At 37.7% G+C, this 21,519-nt stretch overlaps 3 protein-coding genes and 1 non-coding gene across 4 annotated transcripts; 1 reads left to right on the top strand and 3 right to left on the bottom strand.

The window, feature by feature from the left end:
* Positions 1 to 807: 807 nt before the first annotated feature.
* LOC113133388 (uncharacterized oxidoreductase YjmC-like) lies at positions 808 to 7,902 on the bottom strand. Its single transcript, XM_026312180.2, has 11 exons — positions 7,639 to 7,902; positions 5,061 to 5,209; positions 4,552 to 4,740; positions 4,029 to 4,090; positions 3,814 to 3,867; positions 3,577 to 3,675; positions 2,891 to 3,026; positions 2,517 to 2,635; positions 2,021 to 2,116; positions 1,704 to 1,814; positions 808 to 1,487 (listed from the first exon to the last, which is right to left on the bottom strand). The coding sequence occupies exons 1-11, from the start codon at positions 7,650 to 7,652 to the stop codon at positions 1,422 to 1,424; spliced, it is 1,095 nt and encodes a 364-aa protein (XP_026167965.1). The 5' UTR covers positions 7,653 to 7,902; the 3' UTR covers positions 808 to 1,421.
* Positions 7,903 to 11,137: 3,235 nt separating this feature from the next.
* LOC113133396 (interferon-induced transmembrane protein 5-like) lies at positions 11,138 to 13,760 on the bottom strand. Its single transcript, XM_026312193.1, has 2 exons — positions 13,475 to 13,760; positions 11,138 to 12,307 (listed from the first exon to the last, which is right to left on the bottom strand). The coding sequence occupies exons 1-2, from the start codon at positions 13,679 to 13,681 to the stop codon at positions 12,086 to 12,088; spliced, it is 429 nt and encodes a 142-aa protein (XP_026167978.1). The 5' UTR covers positions 13,682 to 13,760; the 3' UTR covers positions 11,138 to 12,085.
* Positions 13,761 to 15,363: 1,603 nt separating this feature from the next.
* trnam-cau (transfer RNA methionine (anticodon CAU)) lies at positions 15,364 to 15,435 on the bottom strand. Its single transcript has one exon. It is a non-coding gene; the product is annotated as a tRNA-Met (tRNA).
* Positions 15,436 to 15,448: 13 nt separating this feature from the next.
* Positions 15,449 to 19,959, top strand: LOC113133395 (interferon-induced transmembrane protein 3-like). The gene is made up of 5 exons (XM_026312192.1): positions 15,449 to 15,521; positions 16,522 to 16,629; positions 17,677 to 17,745; positions 19,181 to 19,429; positions 19,792 to 19,959. The coding sequence occupies exons 2-5, from the start codon at positions 16,627 to 16,629 to the stop codon at positions 19,942 to 19,944; spliced, it is 474 nt and encodes a 157-aa protein (XP_026167977.1). The 5' UTR covers positions 15,449 to 15,521; positions 16,522 to 16,626; the 3' UTR covers positions 19,945 to 19,959.
* Positions 19,960 to 21,519: the final 1,560 nt, after the last annotated feature.

Below are 21,519 nucleotides of genomic sequence, written 5' to 3'. Positions count from 1 at the left end.
TATCTTTTTCAACTTGAATACAGTAATATTTTAAATACTATAGGATAAACATTAAAATGAAAATATGTATACATGCGAACTGCCTAAATATACTGTAGCTTCCAAATGAGCAATACCAACATTACATGTTACTCTTTCTATAGCTCCATCTAGTGGGGAAAATACTTGCATGCAAGGTGTGGTAATTTCAAATTTACCTAACCTCAGGGACTGTAGAGATTATTTTAATAACACCCAACTGCAACTTTATAAAGTTCATTGCCTTTGTGCAATCAATGACAATAACACAATTTTTATTCTGTTAATGTCAGCATATTTTGATTTACTAAATCAAATCCAGCGATTATACCACCCTGTCCCAGCTTTTACACACCCACATATATACCTCAAGGTAATGTGAATATATCTCACATACTGGCAAATCGTCCATATTTTCGTTTATTTTTAAAGTTCAGCCATTAAAAACATTAATTTGCTAAGGTTCTCTTGCATCACTTTGGGTGAACAATTGGAGATCTCATACAGATGAGGCTAAATCAGTAAACAAATTTCAAAAATTATATGATAAGATATAAATTATAAAAGTAGCTGACTGTTTTTATGGGTAATTTATTTACACAGTTTAACAGTTATACTGACACATACTGTACATTAGACCATGAGTTGTCACAAATAAGTATTGGTGCAGAAAAACAGGTGAAGCTTATGTCGCCATCTGCTGGTTAAGATGCCTAAGGGTTTCTGTTTGTAGATGCAGTACAGGAAAAATATGAAAGAACAGCAATGCACAAAAAATAGAAAAACAAGTTTTGGTATATATGGCTTTTATTGAATAAGGCACCTAAGATTATAAAATATTTCTTTTTCAGGGATATAGATAAAAATATAGATTTAATTATGGTGTTATGGAAGAAAAATATGATTTCAAATCTTTTTTATTATTAAAGAAACATTTTTGGGTGTTGTATTGTAGTGCCAGGTTAATGTCAACAAGCCACAATGACTTTTGCTCATGTTTCAACAGCACTGTTTAACCTATCTCACATCTGGCAGGCACAACATACAGCAAGTTTAGATAAAGAATGTGCATGTTTTACTGTAAGAGTAACAGCATTTCTAAGACATGCTTAAATTCATATGAACATACTGAATACATGGTATATGAATGGTATATGAAAGAACAATGTTTATAATTTTTTCATATTATATTTTCATTATAATATGAAATATTATAATATAATATTATAATATTTATTTATATTGATTGCAAATGTTCTTCAATTTAAAATACATTGAAATGGCTAAAATGTGGTTAATAAAATATGAGATTATCAATGTGTATAAAATGCAGTAAAAAAGTTGCTCAGGTTGAACTTGCAGAAATGTCAGATTTTCAGTACTGAGATTCTTCATGGGCTTGATTAATTGGGAATGAGGTTGTCACATGGCAGCAACAAACTGACTCCAATTCTCTTAGCACATTCATTCTGCAGAAATAAAATGCAAAAATTAGGGAACATGTATGTTTGTGTCTTGCTGAGTTAGATGATTTAGAACTCTTTACAAAAAATTAAAAACCACTGATGGTACAGAAGAGAATCATTTCCCACTTAATTTGTTACTGTCTGTGTTCACAGAATAACTGTATTTGTCTAAATGGTTTAGGCCTTACTGTTTTGTTTTTTTTGTTTTGCAGGTCTTACCATGTATTTGACAACGTTGATGTGATAGGGTATCCCGCCCATCTCCTCACATTTCTTTATGTTTATCCTCTCTGGATCTCCAGCAGCCAAAACCGGTTTGTCAGGGTCACACTACAACAAACAGGTTAGAACAAGAAAATGAAAACATAAAACATGAAACAAGAAAATGAAGCTCAAATTTATTAACTTACATGCTTCTTTGTCTTAATTTACTTTCAAATCACAAGACTTAGCTGATAAATTACAGTCACCAGATATCATCTAGATATTTTACCCTAATTAGTTTATAATGTATTGCATCAGTGACATCTACTCACAGGGGCCATCCCTCTTTGGATAGACAGCAGGTCTGACATCCTGTCACTAAACCCGGGAGCAAAGTTTTCTGGGTTGATTGCCACAAAACACTGACCCTGAAAACACAAACGGGTGATGACAACACACTGGTGACCCAGTACAAACAGTAAACAGAGCTATGATGTACAATGGCTTAGGCTGGAGTCACTGATTGTGCTTATCTTTTAGATGTTTAACCAGTAGCTGTCAAGGGCTGTGTTTCAGCATGTTAAAGTTGAAATCACCTCTGTGTTCAATTTTATCATTTGTGAAGAATAGTACATTATTATCTGTATAGGACTTAGTTTATAAAATGAACCCATGGCTTAGTTGACTGTAGCTATTTGTTTGGGGTATCTGTTTTTCATACAGCCACCATGGTAGACTGTCCACAATAAAACTGCAAAATGAGGTATTGTATATCAATCTGCCAGTGGGATTTTACGAACACAATCCAAAAAAAAAAAAAAAACCTACCAGGTTGGCTACACGGTCTGTTACTTTCCAAGTGCGGATGTGTTTGCTGTACTGGGCTCCAGCCAAGATACCACAGAACACCTCCACCATCATTCCCAGACCATAGCCTTTGTAGCCCCCTGAATGAAACATAAAATTACATAAATTTCAGATGTTTAATGTAGTGAAAAGTATAACATAATATACTATTAACCCCTTCCCAAATTGGGCATCCTTTCTGCCTGTTAAGGACTGCTGTAGCAGAAATTTGTCTGACAAAACAGTCATTTCTTACACTGGTTTGTAGTGAAGTTGTTTTTTGGCAGTAGGGAGCCACAGATTTCAATTTTATGTCAGAAAAGTTATGCCTTTTTTGAAATGTGCTGATTTCAGACCTGTGGCTTCACTGCCACCAATGGGCAGCAGTCCTCCTCCGCTTAGGACTCTTTTGGGGTCTGTTGTCAGCTTTCCCTGAGCATCACAGCCCCAGCCCTCAGGGATGGGGTCTCCGCGCCGCTCATGGAGCTCCACCTGCATTAAACAAGTAAGAAGACTTTACATTTATAAACCTTTTCATATGGCTGCAATGTACTTGACAGGTATACAAAATACTAGACAATTATTAAACAGAATGTAAACAATTTATGTTTTCATAAAAGTACTTTTTAAAAGTATTTCAATAGCTTAGTGTAGCTATATGTCTAGTTTCCAGTTGCCCTCTATCTGTACTGATTTTATCTGATTTTATGTCAATGGAGCCAATAACAGGATTTACCTCATTTACTTTCCTCTGATAGCAATAGAAAATGTGTCATTGCCAATGCCATTCCTTGAATCTCTTCAGACGTATATATGATTTTGAGTTGTCCCAAGCCTAATGCAGGCTGTGCATAAATTAATTACACTTTGTGAAAAATAATTCCTAATAGGTTTAGATATGAGACAAATATATGGTGTTAAAAATGAAACAGCCTCAGTCAAACACCACTGTGCAGGTAAAGTACTGTCTGCTGGCCTTGAGGGAGTTATGTTTTGTATGTAGGGCATCCATGATGGTGCATCAGCATAAACCTGATCTTACCTTTCCAAGTGCTACTGCTGATGTGGCCATATCTAGGACAAAACTGTCTCCATCTTTAGCTGGAGCTGCCACACTGATGGGGTTTGTGCCCAAAGTGCACTACAAAGAGCATTAGAGTGGAAAACACATTTACTAGTAAGATTCTTGTTTAGACAGACATGCTACTGTATGTACAATATACACAGTCCTATGCAACATGTAATTGCATTAAATTATGTTATAAAATAAATATTTTACCTCTTTTCCACGTGTGGGAACCACCAGTGGTGATGAATTGGTAAAGGACATACCCTGTGGTGGACAGATTATTATATATAGAATTGAAATCATTTGGGTAAGCAGCAAATTCACCTTTATTAAAGACATTTTGTTAAAATTAATCTTCTAAAGCTGAACTAATAATTATAAGAGAGTGAACTGTAAGAGAGTCATCAAGCCAATGGTTCACTCACAATCATGTTTTCCTTCAGTGCCTGTTTTGAGTAGTATCCGGCAATACCAAAATGATTGGAACCTAAGAAAAGGAAATTCTATTAAAATGCAATGCATTAAACACAGTGCTAATTTATTGTAATTACTTTATTAATCAAAAGTTGTTTGCTGCTCCTCCATTAAAGTCAAATTTGGTCTTGAGAGATTTTGAAAATATAATTTTGTCCTCTGTAAAGTTTAGTTCAAGTCAAACTCACTGAGTGTTTTTGCAGTAACCAGTCTGAACTACAGTGGATTTGTGTTCTGTTCTTCTACACTTAATTACCTGTTATGAGAACCAAACACCCAACTAAGAATGTGTGTATCTGAAACCCAAGAATGTTAATGTGAGACAACAATTCACAAGCAGTGAACAACAGAAACGTGTTTATCTCAACCTTGGCTCAATCGAAATGCATCATGTGTACAATGTAAATTTCAACAAAATCACACCAGTGCAGAAGCGATGACTCTCATCAACATATCCATAAATAAAGTACTCACCATGTGCCACCACCCAGCCAATGCCAACTTCTTTCGCCTTCTTTAGAGCCAGATTCATGCAGAAGTTTCCCACCACAGGACCCAGGAGGTTCTTCCCATCCACCAGTGCAGTGGCTGCACTCTCCTTCTCAATCACTGGCTCCCCATCCTTTTCACAGATTCCTGTCTGGATGTCCTTTACATACATGTCTGTTGAAAAACATAAAAACGCATAAACAACATCCATTTTTAAATAGCAGTCACACAAAGCATCCCAGTCAGTAAAACCTAAAATACTGCAAAGTATCATTAATCTGACATATTCCATCTTTTTCAGACAAATGAAGATTGAGATATGAAGGATATAAGATTGGGTCTTTACATGGTAATTGGTTGCATTAAAATCATCTGGGGCTATAACTAATCACCATGCTTGCTTTATGTTTTTCTTTACCACAACCACTATGCTTTTGGTCACCTTTAAATTAAACTTTCAGATAAAAATAATATATGTCCAGCGCCCCACTCACCCATCCTGTTGAGTCCATGGCTGTAGTGGCCCCTGTGGTCTCCTTCCACTAGCACCTCGGCCAGGCTGCGGGCATGGTGTGGCTTGGTACCCACAGCTGTCATGCACCTTTCAATGAAACTTTGCACATCCACATGGCTGATCAGACACCTACATAGAAGAAATGTTGGAATTTAGGTAAGTACAGACAATTATATTGTCATTTTAATGAAATATGGATTGTGTGGTTTGGAAATACATATAGATGCATACTCTCTGCTGCTGAGGTTCAGTAACACATTCAAAAATGAAAAAACTTAGTTTTAGTTTGTTAATGAGTATAATAAATTAGATTATCTTTTCCTGTTCTCTTTTAACCCAAGCGTCTGCAAACAGATTTGACTTTGGCAACTCAGTGATAGAAGAAAATCAGAAAGTAAATGCAATCGATATTTGGCCTAAATTGCAATGAGTAAATAATGTCAACTGCAAAGCTGAGCAAGTTCCACCCCAAAGTTTTGCATGGGTGAACCATGCACGCTTTTACAGGACATTTCCATCCAAATTCAAAGTCTGACGTCCATCTTTGCAACAGTGATTGCACAACCTGTAACCAAATAGATAATACAGGTCACAGACTTGGTATTACATTAAATTGTTGTTGAAAACCAGAGTTCAACAGAAAATTGTGATAACTAGTGTAAACAAATCATGAAACCTTTCTGCCGAACTTTACAAAGCAGTGTGGAGCTGAGTGATTACATGAACTCACAGGTCGATGTTTTAAAAAACTTCTCTGTAAATAGTGTCACGTGATAAAAGGTGACTTTCTGAGTTTCTGTGTCACAGCATGAAGTGATTTATCAAACTGACTGTAGGAATTCAGCTATCATACAGTCAGCCCCAGATACAAATAGTTACATCACCATTGTAGAGTAAAGATAGTTGTGTAGAACCAAAGCTCTACGGAAAATTAAAACATGAATGTGAATTTGCAAATATTTTAATCTAAAGTTACTCTGCCAAATGACAAACTTACAAACAATCATTTTTAATACACAGGATAAATTTCCACATGTTTTGATGTTCTTTGATGTTCTCCTACAAAGCGAGAAAGTATTATATCACATGATTGTATTAACAGAACACATCTGTCATGAGTTGGAGAAGTTTCTAATCTGAAATACTGAAGACTTATTCCCACCATTCCTTTACCATTCTCTTCTACTCCTCCTATTGTTGTGTTTTTTTTACCATGTGGTAGTAGTTAGAGGGTGGAAGACAAAGATCGTAAATTTAGAAATGCACCATCATGGGCCTGTGGGGAAACTGGTTGTGCTTTGTGACTGGATCAGTCTCGGTTCCTAACCAAAGCAACACTTGGTATTTATTAGAAGATTAATTCATTAAATACTTAAACTGAGGTATTAAATGTTGGCGCAATTATTATATTGCGCCAACATTTAAATTGTAACATTTGTGAAATGTGTTTTTGTTATTCATCAAACAGCATGAATCCGGCCGCGTCACAAGCAGCAGAACATTGTGTACTGCCAACTCCCATCATTACAAAAATCTGGAACCGGTTTAAACTTGCCTTCAGGCTTTAAAGTGCCCTGCAACATTTAAATCATGTTTTCTTTTTTTTGCACCCTACAAGATCAAGTTTAACACATTTGTCGCTCAAAAATAACTTAAAGCACTGAAATGTAACCTTGCTTTTTTGTTTTGACTCACAATAAATGTCTGTATTCCACAAATGAAGCTACACATTCCTGTAAAATCTAAAATTTCATGCTTCAGTTATTGTGTGGAATAGATAAACTGTCAACAACATGTCAAAATGTGAAAAAATGAAGATTTAATAATAACCTTGGACAGAAACAGGTTAGCAGTTCCACCCTAGTCTTTACGTTAAACTAAGATAACCGGTTGCTGGCTTCATATTTACTGTACAAGCACCCAGGACTCCAGACAGGACGGAGGCACTGAATTACTTTCACTTTTAGCTTTTAGAAACATAGCTGTTGTTGTTGTTATCATTATGATAATGGATCATTATTATTAAATTTCATCATCATTATTCATTAGTCAATCAAATTAAACTGTGGTTGGATTGGATACAATATGACTCTGTTACTCAGAAGATCACTCTGCTGCAGTGCAGGACTCAATTGAAAAGCACTCTTCAAATCAAACCAGTTATGTAAAAATACAAACGTTGACAATACAAAAGTGTATCCAAAGATGCACACAATTCTCAGTTGAAACTTTTAAAGTCACCTGAACTAATTTTCTTTGCTAATTACTGACAACTGGCAAACAGTAAACAATGAGAAGGTAAAGTTATTGTGCTATTAAGTCCAAAAACAGGTTTTATAATTACAGTCATTAGATCATCGCAGGCTTTAGTGCCAAAAAAAAACGAAAAATGCTACAAATGATATCTATGAAGACGATTTGAATGTAAAGTACCAAGAAGATGGTAAATTACCTAAAAATGCTAAAAGTTATTTGAAGTGCAATTCTGAGTCTTATTTTTACTATAAAAACAAGGTGAATGTTTCAGTATTAGTCAATGCAGCTCGCTCACACGTTACCTGCTCATGTTCATAGAACTGTGTAGTCCTGCAGGTCGATGGATTGCCGCTCCTTGCTGTGGTGCTGATGATCTGCTCCGACTTATCCTTTTAGTCCAGCAGCGCCTGGAAACGCCCAGTGTTACCAAGTCTACCAGGTGTGCCGTCTGTCTGTATCTCTGCGAACAGGAAGAGAAGCTGTGTGGAGCAGCCGTCACACAAAGCTTTTTTGGCGGTTATGGTAAACGAACTTGGACTTGTGCTGCATTTACTCTAGCGCAGCTGAAGCACATGCAACATATGTGACCATCATGTGAAGTTTCTGTTTGGCATGAGAGGTTGTCAACCTTCAGAGAGTACATGATGTACCATTCGTTGTTGTGTTATCAGAGAGCGCCCTCTGATAACATCATCACAGTAGCCCAATGATAATAATAATAATAATAATAATAATAATAATAATAATAATAATAATAATAATAATATATGGACACCCTTTAGTTTTTTATTGGTTAGAAACAGTCCCTGTATCATCCGTTCATATAATTATATCGTTCAGACTATCGAGAATTTCGTTTTTTCCGGTGTCCAAATGAAAACGTTTTGTTATATTCAATTTAAAACATTCAAGTATATAAATAAAACGCCACGTAAATGTATTCCTGCTGGAATTAGTGTTAATAAAAGATGTTAACCTTTATTATCCTTTATTATTCTGACAGACGACTTTTTATCAAGTTATTAGTTATTATATTGGGAACAGAGGTAACCTGATCCTTACTTGTTGCTTTTTGCCTCTGGGTGATGTCTGTGTGTGATATTGACATTTAGTTAGGTATCAAAAACTTACAGTATTTACTTATTCTTGAAAATCTCGAGGATTCTGGGTGTCACTAATGCCCTAACCCAAGCTGGTAGGTTATGTTAGTATTATTTATAAAACTGCTTTGATGATGCGCGGTCACTAGATGTCGCTGTATGTCTATTCAGATTCAATTAGGGGCCATTTTAAAATGTTTGTCTGTATCATAGTAGGCTACATCACATGAGAACTGTATAAAGTCTGATGGTGAAGACACATCTGTCCAGGTTTTTATTTGCTGGTCTGAAAGCCTGCAAAAAAGTTCCAGGCTGGATCCCCATTGGTCCTTTCTGTGTGGAGTGTGTATGTTCTCTCTGTGTCTGTGTCAGGCTTCCTCCCACAGTCCTAAAACATGCAGGTTAGGATGTTAATTAGAATGTGAGTGTTTGTCTGTTTCTATGTGTCAGCCCTGTAATGAGCAATGACTGGTGTCACAGTCTGTCCAGAGCTCTGTACCTCTTTCACACAGTGTCAGCTTGGGTGCCTGCTAGGAAAGCAGTATAGATTTAATTAATTAATTAATCAAGTATTAATTAATTAATTAATTATTCATTCAAAATAGACAGCTGTAGAACTGTGTTATTCAAGAAATCTTGTTTAAAGTTTATGTAATTAAATAACAAAGCAGTACAGTTCTTCTATATAAGTGATTCATCCTGTTTCCAGTTATTGAGCTGGAAACAAGTCTTGCATTGTCAGTAGTAACAGTACATCCCAGAGGCAATTTATTCTGGGAACTAACAGTCCCAACGAGCCTTCAAGAGATTAGTTCAGACTTGAAAATGCAGCTTGATGCTTGGAATTGCGTTTGCAGTTTCATGTAACCAAGATGTTGAATCATGGTGTTAAAAAACAAGTATATTTATAGGATAAATTTAAAGTTTGCACCAATTAGTTTGTCTTTGTCTGTGTCTGTGTTTATGTATGTTTGTTGAAGTTGCCTATAGCATTAGATGTAGGTCATCACTTTGAAACACTAAAATAAATTCTAATAAAAAGACGGCAGCAAAACTCAATAAGCACATGAATAATAATTCAAAGATGAAGCCTTTTGATGTTAGACAGTAATTTGAGATTCCTTCTTTCTTATTTTCTTTATTTGCTTTCAGGGCAACATATCACCTTGACACACAAGATGCAGTTTCTTAAAGGGGCTAGCACTACTGGTAAGTAAGGTAGGAAGTCTGTAACAATGTATTGACCAACACTTTTGTAATGTGAGGTGTATTACACTCTGTAGCCTCCAGAAGAAATCAGCTTTTCTACCTTTAGATTTCGGCTGTACATATCTGTACTGTGTGTCTATCACACAATGTAAATCAGAACAAAGATGTACTGTATGAGATGTTGTCCACCATGTCACAATCTGAGTATGAGAGAAACTGAAACTTTTCAGCTAAGATTAAGAGCGAGGCGTGTAAAGTTAGAGATTTGTTACTTAAGCACAGCGCTTTTCTTGGATGTATCGCTCTTGCTTCCCCAGGCCTGGGATGTAGCGAACAGCTCTCAGAAAGAACAGTTGAAGTTAGTGCCCCCTCCCTCTGCCCCGCCAGCTCCTAGCCTGTAATTCTCTAAGCATTTCTTTCTGACCACAGGAGAAAAATAGAAAGTTGGAAGCTAAAGGTTGTGATTTGGGTGTATATAAATAAAGTTGCAAGAGCAAAGGAGAGGCTGCTAATATGTTCAGAGGGTGGGATGGCAGTAGGAGTAGGACACCCAAGTCATTTGAATCAAGGATATGTCAGTGGGTGTATTTCCCACAGGCCACTGTATGCATGTACAAACTTGGTTCATTCTCATGTATTATATTTCATGTACAAACTTGGTTCATTCTCATGTATTATATTTCATGTACAAACTTGGTTCATTCTCATGTATTATATTTCACGTACAAACTTGATTCATTCTCATGTATTATATTTCACGTACAAACTTGATTCATTCTCATGTATTATATTTCATGTACAAACTTGATTCATTCTCATGTATTATATTTCAGTGGTGTTAGACATGCCATTTTCACTGTCTTTGGAACCTTGAACTTTGGGGTTTTCATTGTATTCTAATATATTATTCTGCGGTTTTGCAGCACAACATTTATCTGTGATGATGACACTTAAGGCGGGACCAAGTATTGCAGCAGATTTTTAGCATATCTAGAAAAAACATACTAGCTCATGAGTTGTCTGGAGCACTAACAAGCCATCCAAAGGCTAGCGTTCCCAAAACCCTGTACTATTCCATTTATGATAATTCCTCAGACTGAGAGCAGACTGGGTGGAAATGAGCCATCTCGTCCCACTGCAGGCCTCCACATTGCTGCTGACTCCTCTGTAGTGGTCTGCCTGGGCGGTCCTGCCTTCCAACTGGAGGGCACATTCATACAGTTTCCTATAACAAGATGTTCTGTATATAGTTAGTAGTGGAGTGGATTCTCAGTTGGGATGAAAACAGCCATGCCTTGCAGACCCACCCCAGAATCAAACCTATGAAGCCCAAAATTATCACTGTAAAATTGGGTGTAGGTGTAGCAGTGAAACCACAAAAGAGCCATTCGGACTCTAGATGACAGGGGATCTCGAAAAGCCCTGAAACGTCTTAGTAGATTTTTGAAACACTAACTAAAAGCTTTATGTGAAGGAAAAATTAAGGCTTTGATTCAATTTTCAATAGTATACTGAATGAACAGTATTTGGTTTATTTAGCTCACCCACAAGAAGTTGGCAATAAGATGTAAAATCTAAATCTTAAAATACATGAATAATGAGAAAAATACATGTCGGTTGTAACAGTAATAACATTTTACAAAGTGATGAACAAAAATAAATGATTTTCAATGGGAGGTGAATGTTGATTGTCCTTTGTAAAGTGGCTTCTAATCACGACTTTCAGATTTTGGCTTCACAGTCCTCTGTTTTTTCGGCTCTTTATTCTCTTCCTGCACTGACCAGAGATAATTTAACCTGTCATCCAAATTTTCCTTCAACATAAATACAATAAATAAAACCAAAAATGACCCGAAGTAGCTATTTACTCAATCTCTCAACCGGTTATTCTTTCTCATCTCTTGTCATTCCCTTGTTTTTTATTGTAGACTTCTTCAGTGATCAACTTCACATTGTAACTGACCATTTCTAAGAGACTTATAGGTGTAAACTAAACAGCCTCTAATACTGAAAATACAATTAGGGTTGTACTGATATTGATTGTTTGGTTTTCTCACAAAACCAGTTCCAAAAAATATCAAAAGAATATCATCCTTAACTGCCATATTGCCTTTACTGAAGAGCATAAACAGTGATTATTATTTGCAGTGATTATTATCTGAGCATTTGTAATACATCCCTAAGATTTTGTAATACAAAAGTCAAGTCTTATTTTTTCTTCTCATCAATTAAGATTATTTTAATTTTGAGCAGATTTTAGGAAGCCCAGTACACCATGATGAAAAGAAGCTTGGCTCATACTGGCTAAATTTCTTAGGATCTGATATGTCAGCCCTCATCTGCTGATTAAAATCTCTCCTGGTAGTTAATGTGAATGGGTTGACTTTTAGACTGATTTCTCTCTCTCTCTCTCTCTCTCTCTCTCTCCCTTATTGTCTATCTACCAGCTAAAGAGTTTCATGAAATTTTGGAAGCCATCCTCTCCGAAGAAGTCGAAGGAACCCTGGGATGTGCCCAGGTGGACCAGCAGGAAGACAAGCAGGACAATGGCCAGAAGTGGAATCAGCAGGTTCCAGCCAGCTGCCAGGATGTTGTACCACTTGGCCTTGTCTGAACACTCCTGAGCCAGCTGTAGGTTGCCCTGAGTCTTCTGGTCCCTGGCCTACACACACACATATACACATATGCACAAGCACATTTTAATTTGTGTCCACTGAGTTTGTTTTAACTGATACAGACAAGTTGAAAAAAATCTTCAGTCTAGTCAACATGGCTCAATAAAACATTTCCAAAAGCAAAATACACAAAGAAATGCATTGTCTTTACACTAATGGATGCTGTAAATAGTGAGAGGACGAGGGCAAAGAAAGCTAAATGATGTTCACTCATTACTGCTGTGTCTTTTTTCCCTCTAGAGAACAGATTTAAAGCTGTACAAAGCCAGAATCCTTGAGATGTTTTAAAGTGTATCTATATATTTTGGAACGGACCAGACTGAGTCTTTTCATAGCACTCTCTAATTTCCCATGAGTACTTGCCCATTAGGGAGATGCCAATTACACCGTTTTTAACTCGCTAGACAAGCAGCCAATCCTTGTCTTTAATTTGAACACTGAGCCAATACAGAGCATGTTTTTCAGAGCGGCTTCCTATACAGACAGAGAAAAAACAAAGTTAAATAAAGGGTTAAAGAGTTTTTCAGAAATCTTTTTTATTCATGTAGTTGAACAGTTTGTCCAGTCCACCTTTACAAGTGGCGTTTTCAAAGTCCTTTTTGCTATCGTTGAGAGAGAAAAGCTTTTGCTTAGGCTGGCACTACCATTCATGGACGGTTCCATTCCTCTGGTAGCCTTTCATAGTGTGTGACCCTGATCACCAACAAAATGTTTACAATATCTCAAGTTGCTTTTTTCTGTTTTACAACAAAGATTTTCCTAACAGAATATTTACTGGCACTCTAAATCCAGCTGTGCCAAATTTTCTTTGACTCTGGTAGGGTAGTCTTTGTTCTTTAATTATAATGCCATGCTGGCAAACATTTCCATTGTTTTAACACTCTCCAACAGCAGCGCACACCTTTTGTATTTTACTGCCAAGCTTGTATTACCAAAGACTTTAAATCCTCATCAAGATGTTGCAGCAGAAAATAAAGCTGATATTGGTGTTACAATCAATAATGAAAACATAAAAAAAATCAATGCAACCCTTTAACATTACAGTTAACATTGGCTTAGCCCTTGTGTTGTTTGGACCATTTTATAAAACACATCAATAGAGATCATCTTGCCATCACTTATGTCAAATATAAAACAAAAATACAAAGCCTCACCTTAATAGAGTAGATGAGAGCCATGAAACCCAGGCAGCAGAAGTTAACATACAAGGTGTTGCACAGTGACCAGATTAGATAGTCCCGGGGAGCATTCCTGCCAGTGTTGCCCATGTTCACCACGGTTGATCCTGCTGGCTTACGTCCAGACTTGCAGTTGGTGAGTGGGGTGCAGTCGGATGGGAAGTTGTATGAATGGTTGTCCATTATGTTTAGTGTGCCCAGTTCTGCTTGTGAACAGTTGGCTTTGCAAACTAGCTAACCTTTTGGACCCTTGTGCACAGTCCCTCTTTGAAAAGTAGTGCCCCTCTACCATCAAGTGAGAGGCTTATAAAGGCCCATGATGAGGGAGGTGACAGGGAGAGGACTCGTGGGCATGGTCCTTTAATATACCCTAGGTCTGTCATTATGTGGTCAGGCCTGAGAGAGACTAAAATAGAGAGGCAGAAAGACAGACAGAAAGAAGAATAGATGTATGGGAGCAGCAAAAGGTTTCTTCCATTTAAATACCCATCACCTCAGCTTTCTTGGAGCTCCAAGTGGTGTTGTTCAGGTGGCCAGAGCAGCAGATGTTGGTGGGGGAGGCTCAGCCTTGAACATGTTGAGGAAGAGTCCATCTGAAGTGCTGTCTTCCAGAAGCCTTGAGGGAATGGCCTGTCATGTGGTCTTGTATGGAACTGAGTGGGTTCGCAAAGGTCACAATTTACAATTCCATGAAATATATGACAACTCCATTTGGTTTACATGCCCACAGTTACAACACCCAAAATGGAAGTTCTGGTAAGAAATAACCCAGCCTTCACACTAGTAGGCAAACAAAAACAACTGCAGTATCTGGGTTTTAGATTGTTGCATTGTTGCAATGTTTGAATGACAGTGTCAAGTGTATAATGACAGCTGAAGTCATTCTTTTTACACCTCAGGATTGACTCATTATTGTATTTTTAAGCACTTTAGATTCAAACTGTTACTCACGTTGGAGTTTCCGAGTTTAATCAGGCAACTGGAGAAAAAGTGTGTGTTTAGTGCCTTATGAGAGGGGACAATAGGGACAACTCATTCATACAAACTTCCCCAGTCACTGATGTTGGAATTGACTTGGGCATGATGTGAATATAAATCTGCCTCTCTTGCATTATTTGATACTGTTGGTCTTTATATCAACAGTAAGATTAACATAAAGGTCTTGAATATAAGGTATTTAAGACTGCAGCTTGCTGAGTTTTCATAGCACAGTTTAGGGATGTTTAATGCTCCACTTAGGATTTCATATTCAGGAGACATAATGGATTAAATCTCTGGGTGTGAGAAGAAAAAAAGAAACATAACATTTAAAACACGATAAACAAATAATTCAATGACTGTCTAAAGTTTGTGAGTGAGCATTGTTACTGTATTTGGGATGTTCAGAGAGTGTGTAACAGCACTGCCCTCTGCTGGCTATTTTATTACTCTGACTAACTGACAGTTTTGCCCCTATCTCAAGATAAGGGTTGATTTGCATTTTAATCTTGTTATATGAACACATTATATGCTCAGTGGCCAATTTATTAGGTACATGTAACATCTAGCAGTCCACCCTGCAATGAATTCTACCTTAATGGAAGTTATGTTCAACTTTTGCTTAAACTGTTTTAGTGAGGCCTTGATTCAAATTATTGCCTGTAGGTTGTGGTATTGTTGAACTGTAATGCACTGTAGAGGAAAATGATTATGGTCAGAGCATTTAACATAAAACATTAGCATAAAACATTTTATTTAGTAGGTTACACAAAGCATAATAGTGTACTGGATTATGTACCATGGCATCGAATTATATTCAATTTATGTGGTAGGGGGCGCAGTACCTTAAAGGATAAAGTAATCTACACATTATAAATGCACAAAACTAGCAGAGGATGGTTTCGATCCATCGACCTCTGGGTTATGGGCCCAGCACGCTTCCGCTGCGCCACTCTGCTTTACGGCATGTATCGTCACTACAACTATATTTAACACTGCTGTCTGACTTTCATTAAGAACCGGTTTGATGTAAGACATTTTCAAGGTTAGTAACTTAGCATAAAACAGTAATTGATAATTGATATAGCTGGTGAGAGTAAATACGTTAGCTTACATATAGCGAAATACACTGCCGACTCATTTTCTCCAAAGAATAGCTTCATGCTGTAGCTAATGTAGTTAAAGTACTAACGCTAAGCGCTTACAGATAACGAACACTTCTCGAGAGACGAGCAACCAAGCAACAATTTTAATTCTTACTGTGGAACCCTGACTAACCGTATCTTATCTTTTGCTTGAAGGGCAAGTGTAACCTCTATAACCTTTTATGTTGTAGGAAGAGAGTGCTGTGTCAAATCCCCGTCGTAAACATCTTTCTGTTAAAAATGTGTTGCCCGTAACGCTCCCCTTGGTGGTTAGGCTTAGGATGAGGTTAGACCAAGGTACTAAGGGGAACTGTCATTCAAGTCCAAAATATACTGAGTGCCTTCTGAAATTGAAAATCATTACCCCACTGAACCAAAAACGTAATAATCACCTTTGATGATTCCTTGTGCTGCTGCAATGATGCTGCTTATAGTGCCTCAGCCTCTTGGCCAAATGAAAATTTGGTTCACTCTAACTGCTCTCTCAAGTTTTCGTTTTGGCTGCAACAGGTAGCTCTTTTCAGTAAATCTTTAATCCCAAAACACTAAAAGAACAGTGAATGTTAGACTTAAATTTACTGTGAAGACAGAAACCTGAGACTAAATGTAAATCTAAAATATAATCTAAAACAACTCTTTACACTTTTCTACAAAGTGCTTTTCACATCTGGGTAAAGGGGTCTTCAACTCAAAGAACAGCCTTCAAAGAAAATACAAGAAAATATGACAAAGCATATGTTGCCCTCAACATTACCAGTACAATGGTTATTGTCCAGAACTGTAACAGTAACAAGAGGAGACCACAGTTTTGGAACTCTTAATTTAAACTGTAGTTTTTGTATGAAGCCTTTCATTTTGACGATATCCACCTTAGATCAGTCCGTCTGTGTTTGATTGCAGGTTTGTACCTTCTTCACCCAAGTGCTCAACGAAGAGGAGCGCCAAAGACTTTGCCAGAACTTGGCAGGGGCCCTGAAAGAAGCCCAGCTCTTCATCCAGAAACGCATGGTGAGTTCACATAAACTTACAGAATTTACTCCATGCAGGCGCCACTTTCTCTCACCCTGATGTTCCCATGCTGTCAAGAAAAGTAGCATTTTTCAGTGAATGAGAAATAACAAGCATTTTTTAAAATTGACAATTCACTATTTTAATTCATCCTAAATGTATCAATACTTCATTAAAGACATACAGCTAGGTCTGTGACCCAGTTACATTTGATCAGAAGTGATTAGTGATTAAACCACAGCTTTTGGAAACAACTGTACCCATGACACTGTTCTCAGGAAATCTGTGGGTACAGCAAAACCAGTGTTTTTTTTCCCACATTATAGGTCACACACAAGCAGATTTGCAGTGGGGAATAAGCCATTTAGTGATTTCTGCGCAAGTAGTAATTTTCTTTATGTGTTAGTCCAAGATTTTCAGATTTTCTATGCAGACATTTTCATTTTCTTCAATGCATCTGCCAACTCACTCAGTCAATTCAGGCTGCAAAAGCTCCTATGGTTTTGTGCAGAAATGGGCACAAGTTATTATTATTTATTTATTTATTTATTTTTTGCATTGTGGTAACATTAGTGTTTCACTTTCCACCAAAGGGTTTACCAGGTATCAGACTGTATCAAACTGTATGAGACTGCAGGAGCATTGTCTGCTCAGAAACTTTTTCAAACCCCTGAAAACTTGGCACCACTGTTTAAGTATTTTGTTTAACAATAATAACTAACAAAAAAAACAACCAAAGTTACTAGATAACACCCAATTATATTTTTATAGTTTAACATTCCAGTAACTTACACCAATCTGCTTTGTCTGAACTGTTTTAGTGTGTTTGAATTAGATCTGAGACCACACAATCCACAAACATATTTAGATTCAAATGTGGCTAAAGCCTGATTGGTGCCAGAAGTATGACACATTTTTTCCATGTTTACCTCAAATCAGCAAGAATGCAAAAATAGTAAATGGCTGTAACTATGGCAAATAACACTTACAAATAGTAAGAGGTTTTTTTTAAGGGCTTTGGGTCTCATTGTCTTGTTCTTGCTGCAGGTTGAGAACTTGAATGCTGTCCACAGGGTCCACACCCTTCTCAACAAGTACAATGCAGAGGCCAAGAAGGTAAACAGATGCTACAGTGGTCTGTCCATCTGTAGTGTCTGTCCACTTTGTCCACTTTGTTGACTAAAACTTAAGCTGATTTATGGCCTTGCTGTTTGTAATCTTTTTATTTCTCAGTCTGGGCACTTGTCAGGTTTGAATAGTTTTCTTTATGCTTAAAAGAACCACTGACAATTTTAATTCACCACGACAATAATTATGAAAAACATGATTACCGAAATAAGGACAAACCTCTTAAAATAACTGCTTACGCATATTTTCCAAAGATACTTGTATTAATTACTATCATTCAATCAACAGCTCTAACCTACATATTAATATTATTAAAACATCCAATAATTATTTTCTCCAACATTATATATCTGCCTCAGACTATCTGCTCTTATCTCTTCCACCAAGGTGAGTTTATGTGCAAGATTTCTTAATTGTAAATTATATAACTATATATATTTTTTTAATTGTATCTCACAATCTGCTCTCCAACTGTTCTTCCTTTTCACACAAATTCATTGCAGAGTTAGTAGACTGGGGATGATTATACCTACCAAACAGTTTGTCCTGGTGTCCAAATTGATGTTGGCCCACGAAAATACATCAAACATGAATGTTTGATTATGAATGTGATCTTTTGTCTCTTCAGTCCAGAGACTGAAGACAAGGTGGCTGGAGACCTGTAGGGTGCCTCAAATTATGAATCAACTGCTCACGTTCAATATTTTATCAATCACCCTGGTTTCAATCATTTTTCTTATTTTCATTATTACATATATTGTTATATTTCTACTCATTAACAGATACTGCTGAGGATAACCTGCAAATAGTGTAACAGATGCCTGTTGCTGGGACTTCCAGTTCTCAGCTTCTTTCTCAGAATTTTAAAACATATTTTTTATTTTTGTAAGAAAAGCCTTCTATAGAAGTCTGAACTTTGCTAATAAATTTAAATTACCTTTCACCAAGGCCTGTGTTTAGTTTATATTTAAAGCAGATCAGAAATGATTTGCCTTCTCTCTTTTTTACTATAAATTTACTTTTATGAATAAGACAAGTGGATCATATGGTTGCTTAATAGTCACCACATACCATTAAAGGTTAGAATCCCAGGAAGGGGACATGTATTGAATCTCATAACCTCCCTCTCTTTCTCCACATTTTGTGCTCTTTTACACTGTCAGGTCTCAAATAAAGGCAAACCGCCCAAAAATATTTAAAATTACAGTAAAAACATGAAAATTCAAATTCAGTTAAAACATATAACATGTTTAACTCCTTAATACAATGGAACTATGTTTTTTGCCAACTGTCAACATATTTAGATAAGTGGGGCAGGACAGAAAAAAAAGAGGCGTTTGGTAACCTATAAAGTCGAAAGGAAATCAGTACTAACCAGTGACACTTTCTGCACATCTATAAGTTCTCACATACCTTCCTGCAGCCACCACTTCAAACTGCATCTGAGCTGAGAGCGATGAATCCTGAAGGGCACCTGGGTGACAATTTCCCACTGCAGGCGGGGAGGCATGACGGGTTCCCTGGACAGGCTGGAGGACATACAAGGGTTCAGTACACTGCTGTAAACATCAGCACTGAGCCTCCCCAAGACTACATAATCTGGTCCCTCTGCAACTTTGTCTATACAAACCCCTTCTGCCTCGGACTGGCTGCTCTCATCTACTCTATCAAGGTGCGTTTCTGAGTGATGCCTCTTAATTTTTATTGCCTGAACAGAAAGGAAAAAAACGTGTTTTAGCATTATCTTACAATAATGAGACAGTGTAAAAATGTAAAGACTTTAAGAGTTTTTAAAAAGCATTTATTTTTATGTTTATGACATTATAGTTACATCTTTTGAACTAATGAAACATACAAAAAGACATTAAGCCAGAGATTTAAAAACATCAAGGGAAAAGAAAGAAAGCAACTGCATTTGCAAGAAACAAGAATAGCATTCTGAGATTGTGCTTATGTTCAGATTTAACGGTTTTAAATCCCTTGAGGATGACCATAAATTCATTTTTAAATATCAATATGCTTTGGTTTTTCCAGGCCAGAGACCGGAAAATGGTTGGAGATCTGCAAGTAGCCCAACACTACGGGAACACTGCTCGGTGCCTCAACACCTGGGCCACAGTCTTGATTGCCATCGCTGTGTTGATTTTGATCTATATGATGATTGTCAAACTTCACAACAAATACTGAAAGCAAATTTCAAATAGTGCTAGAGTTGCCTGCTTCTGTAGATTGATGTATCAAATTCAGTATGAAGCATTGCTGGTAGGTCACAATAATTTTTAAAAAAAGAAACCAGTTTCATCTTTCATTAAAAGCATGTTTCGAAACTCTCTGCAATGCGTTTTGGGGATTTTATGGGTAAAAACACGTTTGTAAGTACATATGCAATGTTATGATTTTCCACATAGTATGTTTTGCACTTACACTGACTAACTCTGTAATTGTGTGCTAAGCAGCTCGGATGAGAATCAGCACCTCCAAGTCTGAGGCCATGGTTCTCAACGAAGCAAAAGGTGGCTTACCATCTCCAGGTCAGGGGAGAGATCCTGCCTCAGGTGGAAGTATCTCGGGGTCTTGTTCACGAGTGAGGGAAGGACAGAGCGTGAGATTGACAGATGGGTTGGTGCATCCGCAGCAGCAATGCGGTCGATGTACCGGTCCACCGTGGTGAAGAAGGAGTTGAGCCGAAAGGCGAAGCTCTCGATTTACTGGTCAATCTACGTTCCTACTCTCATCTAAGGTCCATGAGCTTTGGGTCATGACCGAAAGAACAAGATCTTGGATACAAGCGACTGAAATAAGCTTCCTTCCCAGGGTGCTCCCTTAGAGATAGGGTGAGGAGCTCAATCACCTAGGAGGTGCTTGGAGTAGAGCCGCTGCTCCTCCACATCAAGCCAGTTGAGGTGGCTCAGGCATCTGTTCCGGATGCCTCCTGGGGGCCTCCCTGGGGGCCTCACTGGGGACGTGTTCCAGTCATGTCCCATCGGAGGCCCCAGGGAAGAACCAGGACACGCTGGAGGGACTATGTCTCTGGGCTGGCCTAAGAACACCTCAGTGTCCCTGGAGCTGGAGGAAGTGTCCAGGGAAAGGGAAGTCTGGGCATCCCTGCTTAGGCTACTGCTCCCGTGATAAGAGGAAGAAGATGGATAGATGGGTCAACTCAGTAAGAGTGACATATGAGCTCCTGTACACTCAAAGTGAAATGGGGCCAAGGGTATTCCTGCTTCCTTATTGTGGCTATAAAAAGCACTTATTATCCTGGCTTCATGCAGTGCTATAGGCAATGGGAAGACAAAATGCTCCTTCCTTAATGCAACTGAAAAAAGGCAACTGACATGAAAGACTGCTCTCAGTCACTCTGCAGATACAGACATCCGGCGGATCACTTCACCTTTATAAAATGAGTTCCATCCATCCATCCATCTTCTATACCCGCTTTTCCTGGTTCAGGGTCACGGGGATCTGCTGGAGCCTATCCCAGCTCTCTCTCGGGTGGAAGGCAGGGGTACACCCTGGACAGGTCACCAGTCTGTCGCAGGGCCACATATAGACACACAAAGACAGACAACCTCACACACTCACACTCACTCCTACGGGCAATTTTTAGAGTCACCAATCAACCTGACATACATGTTTTTTGGACTGTGGGAGGAAACCGGAGTTAAAATGAGTTCCCTTCTGTTAATTTGATACCAGATTTAGTGTCATTAAGGCCTTTACAATAATTTGACAGACTTGTTCCTATAAATGTATGTACTGCAA

This window comes from Mastacembelus armatus, chromosome 6 (assembly GCF_900324485.2).
Source record: "Mastacembelus armatus chromosome 6, fMasArm1.2, whole genome shotgun sequence".
In the NCBI taxonomy this organism is placed as follows: domain Eukaryota; kingdom Metazoa; phylum Chordata; class Actinopteri; order Synbranchiformes; family Mastacembelidae; genus Mastacembelus; species Mastacembelus armatus.
This window is presented reverse-complemented; position numbering and strand designations above follow the sequence as displayed.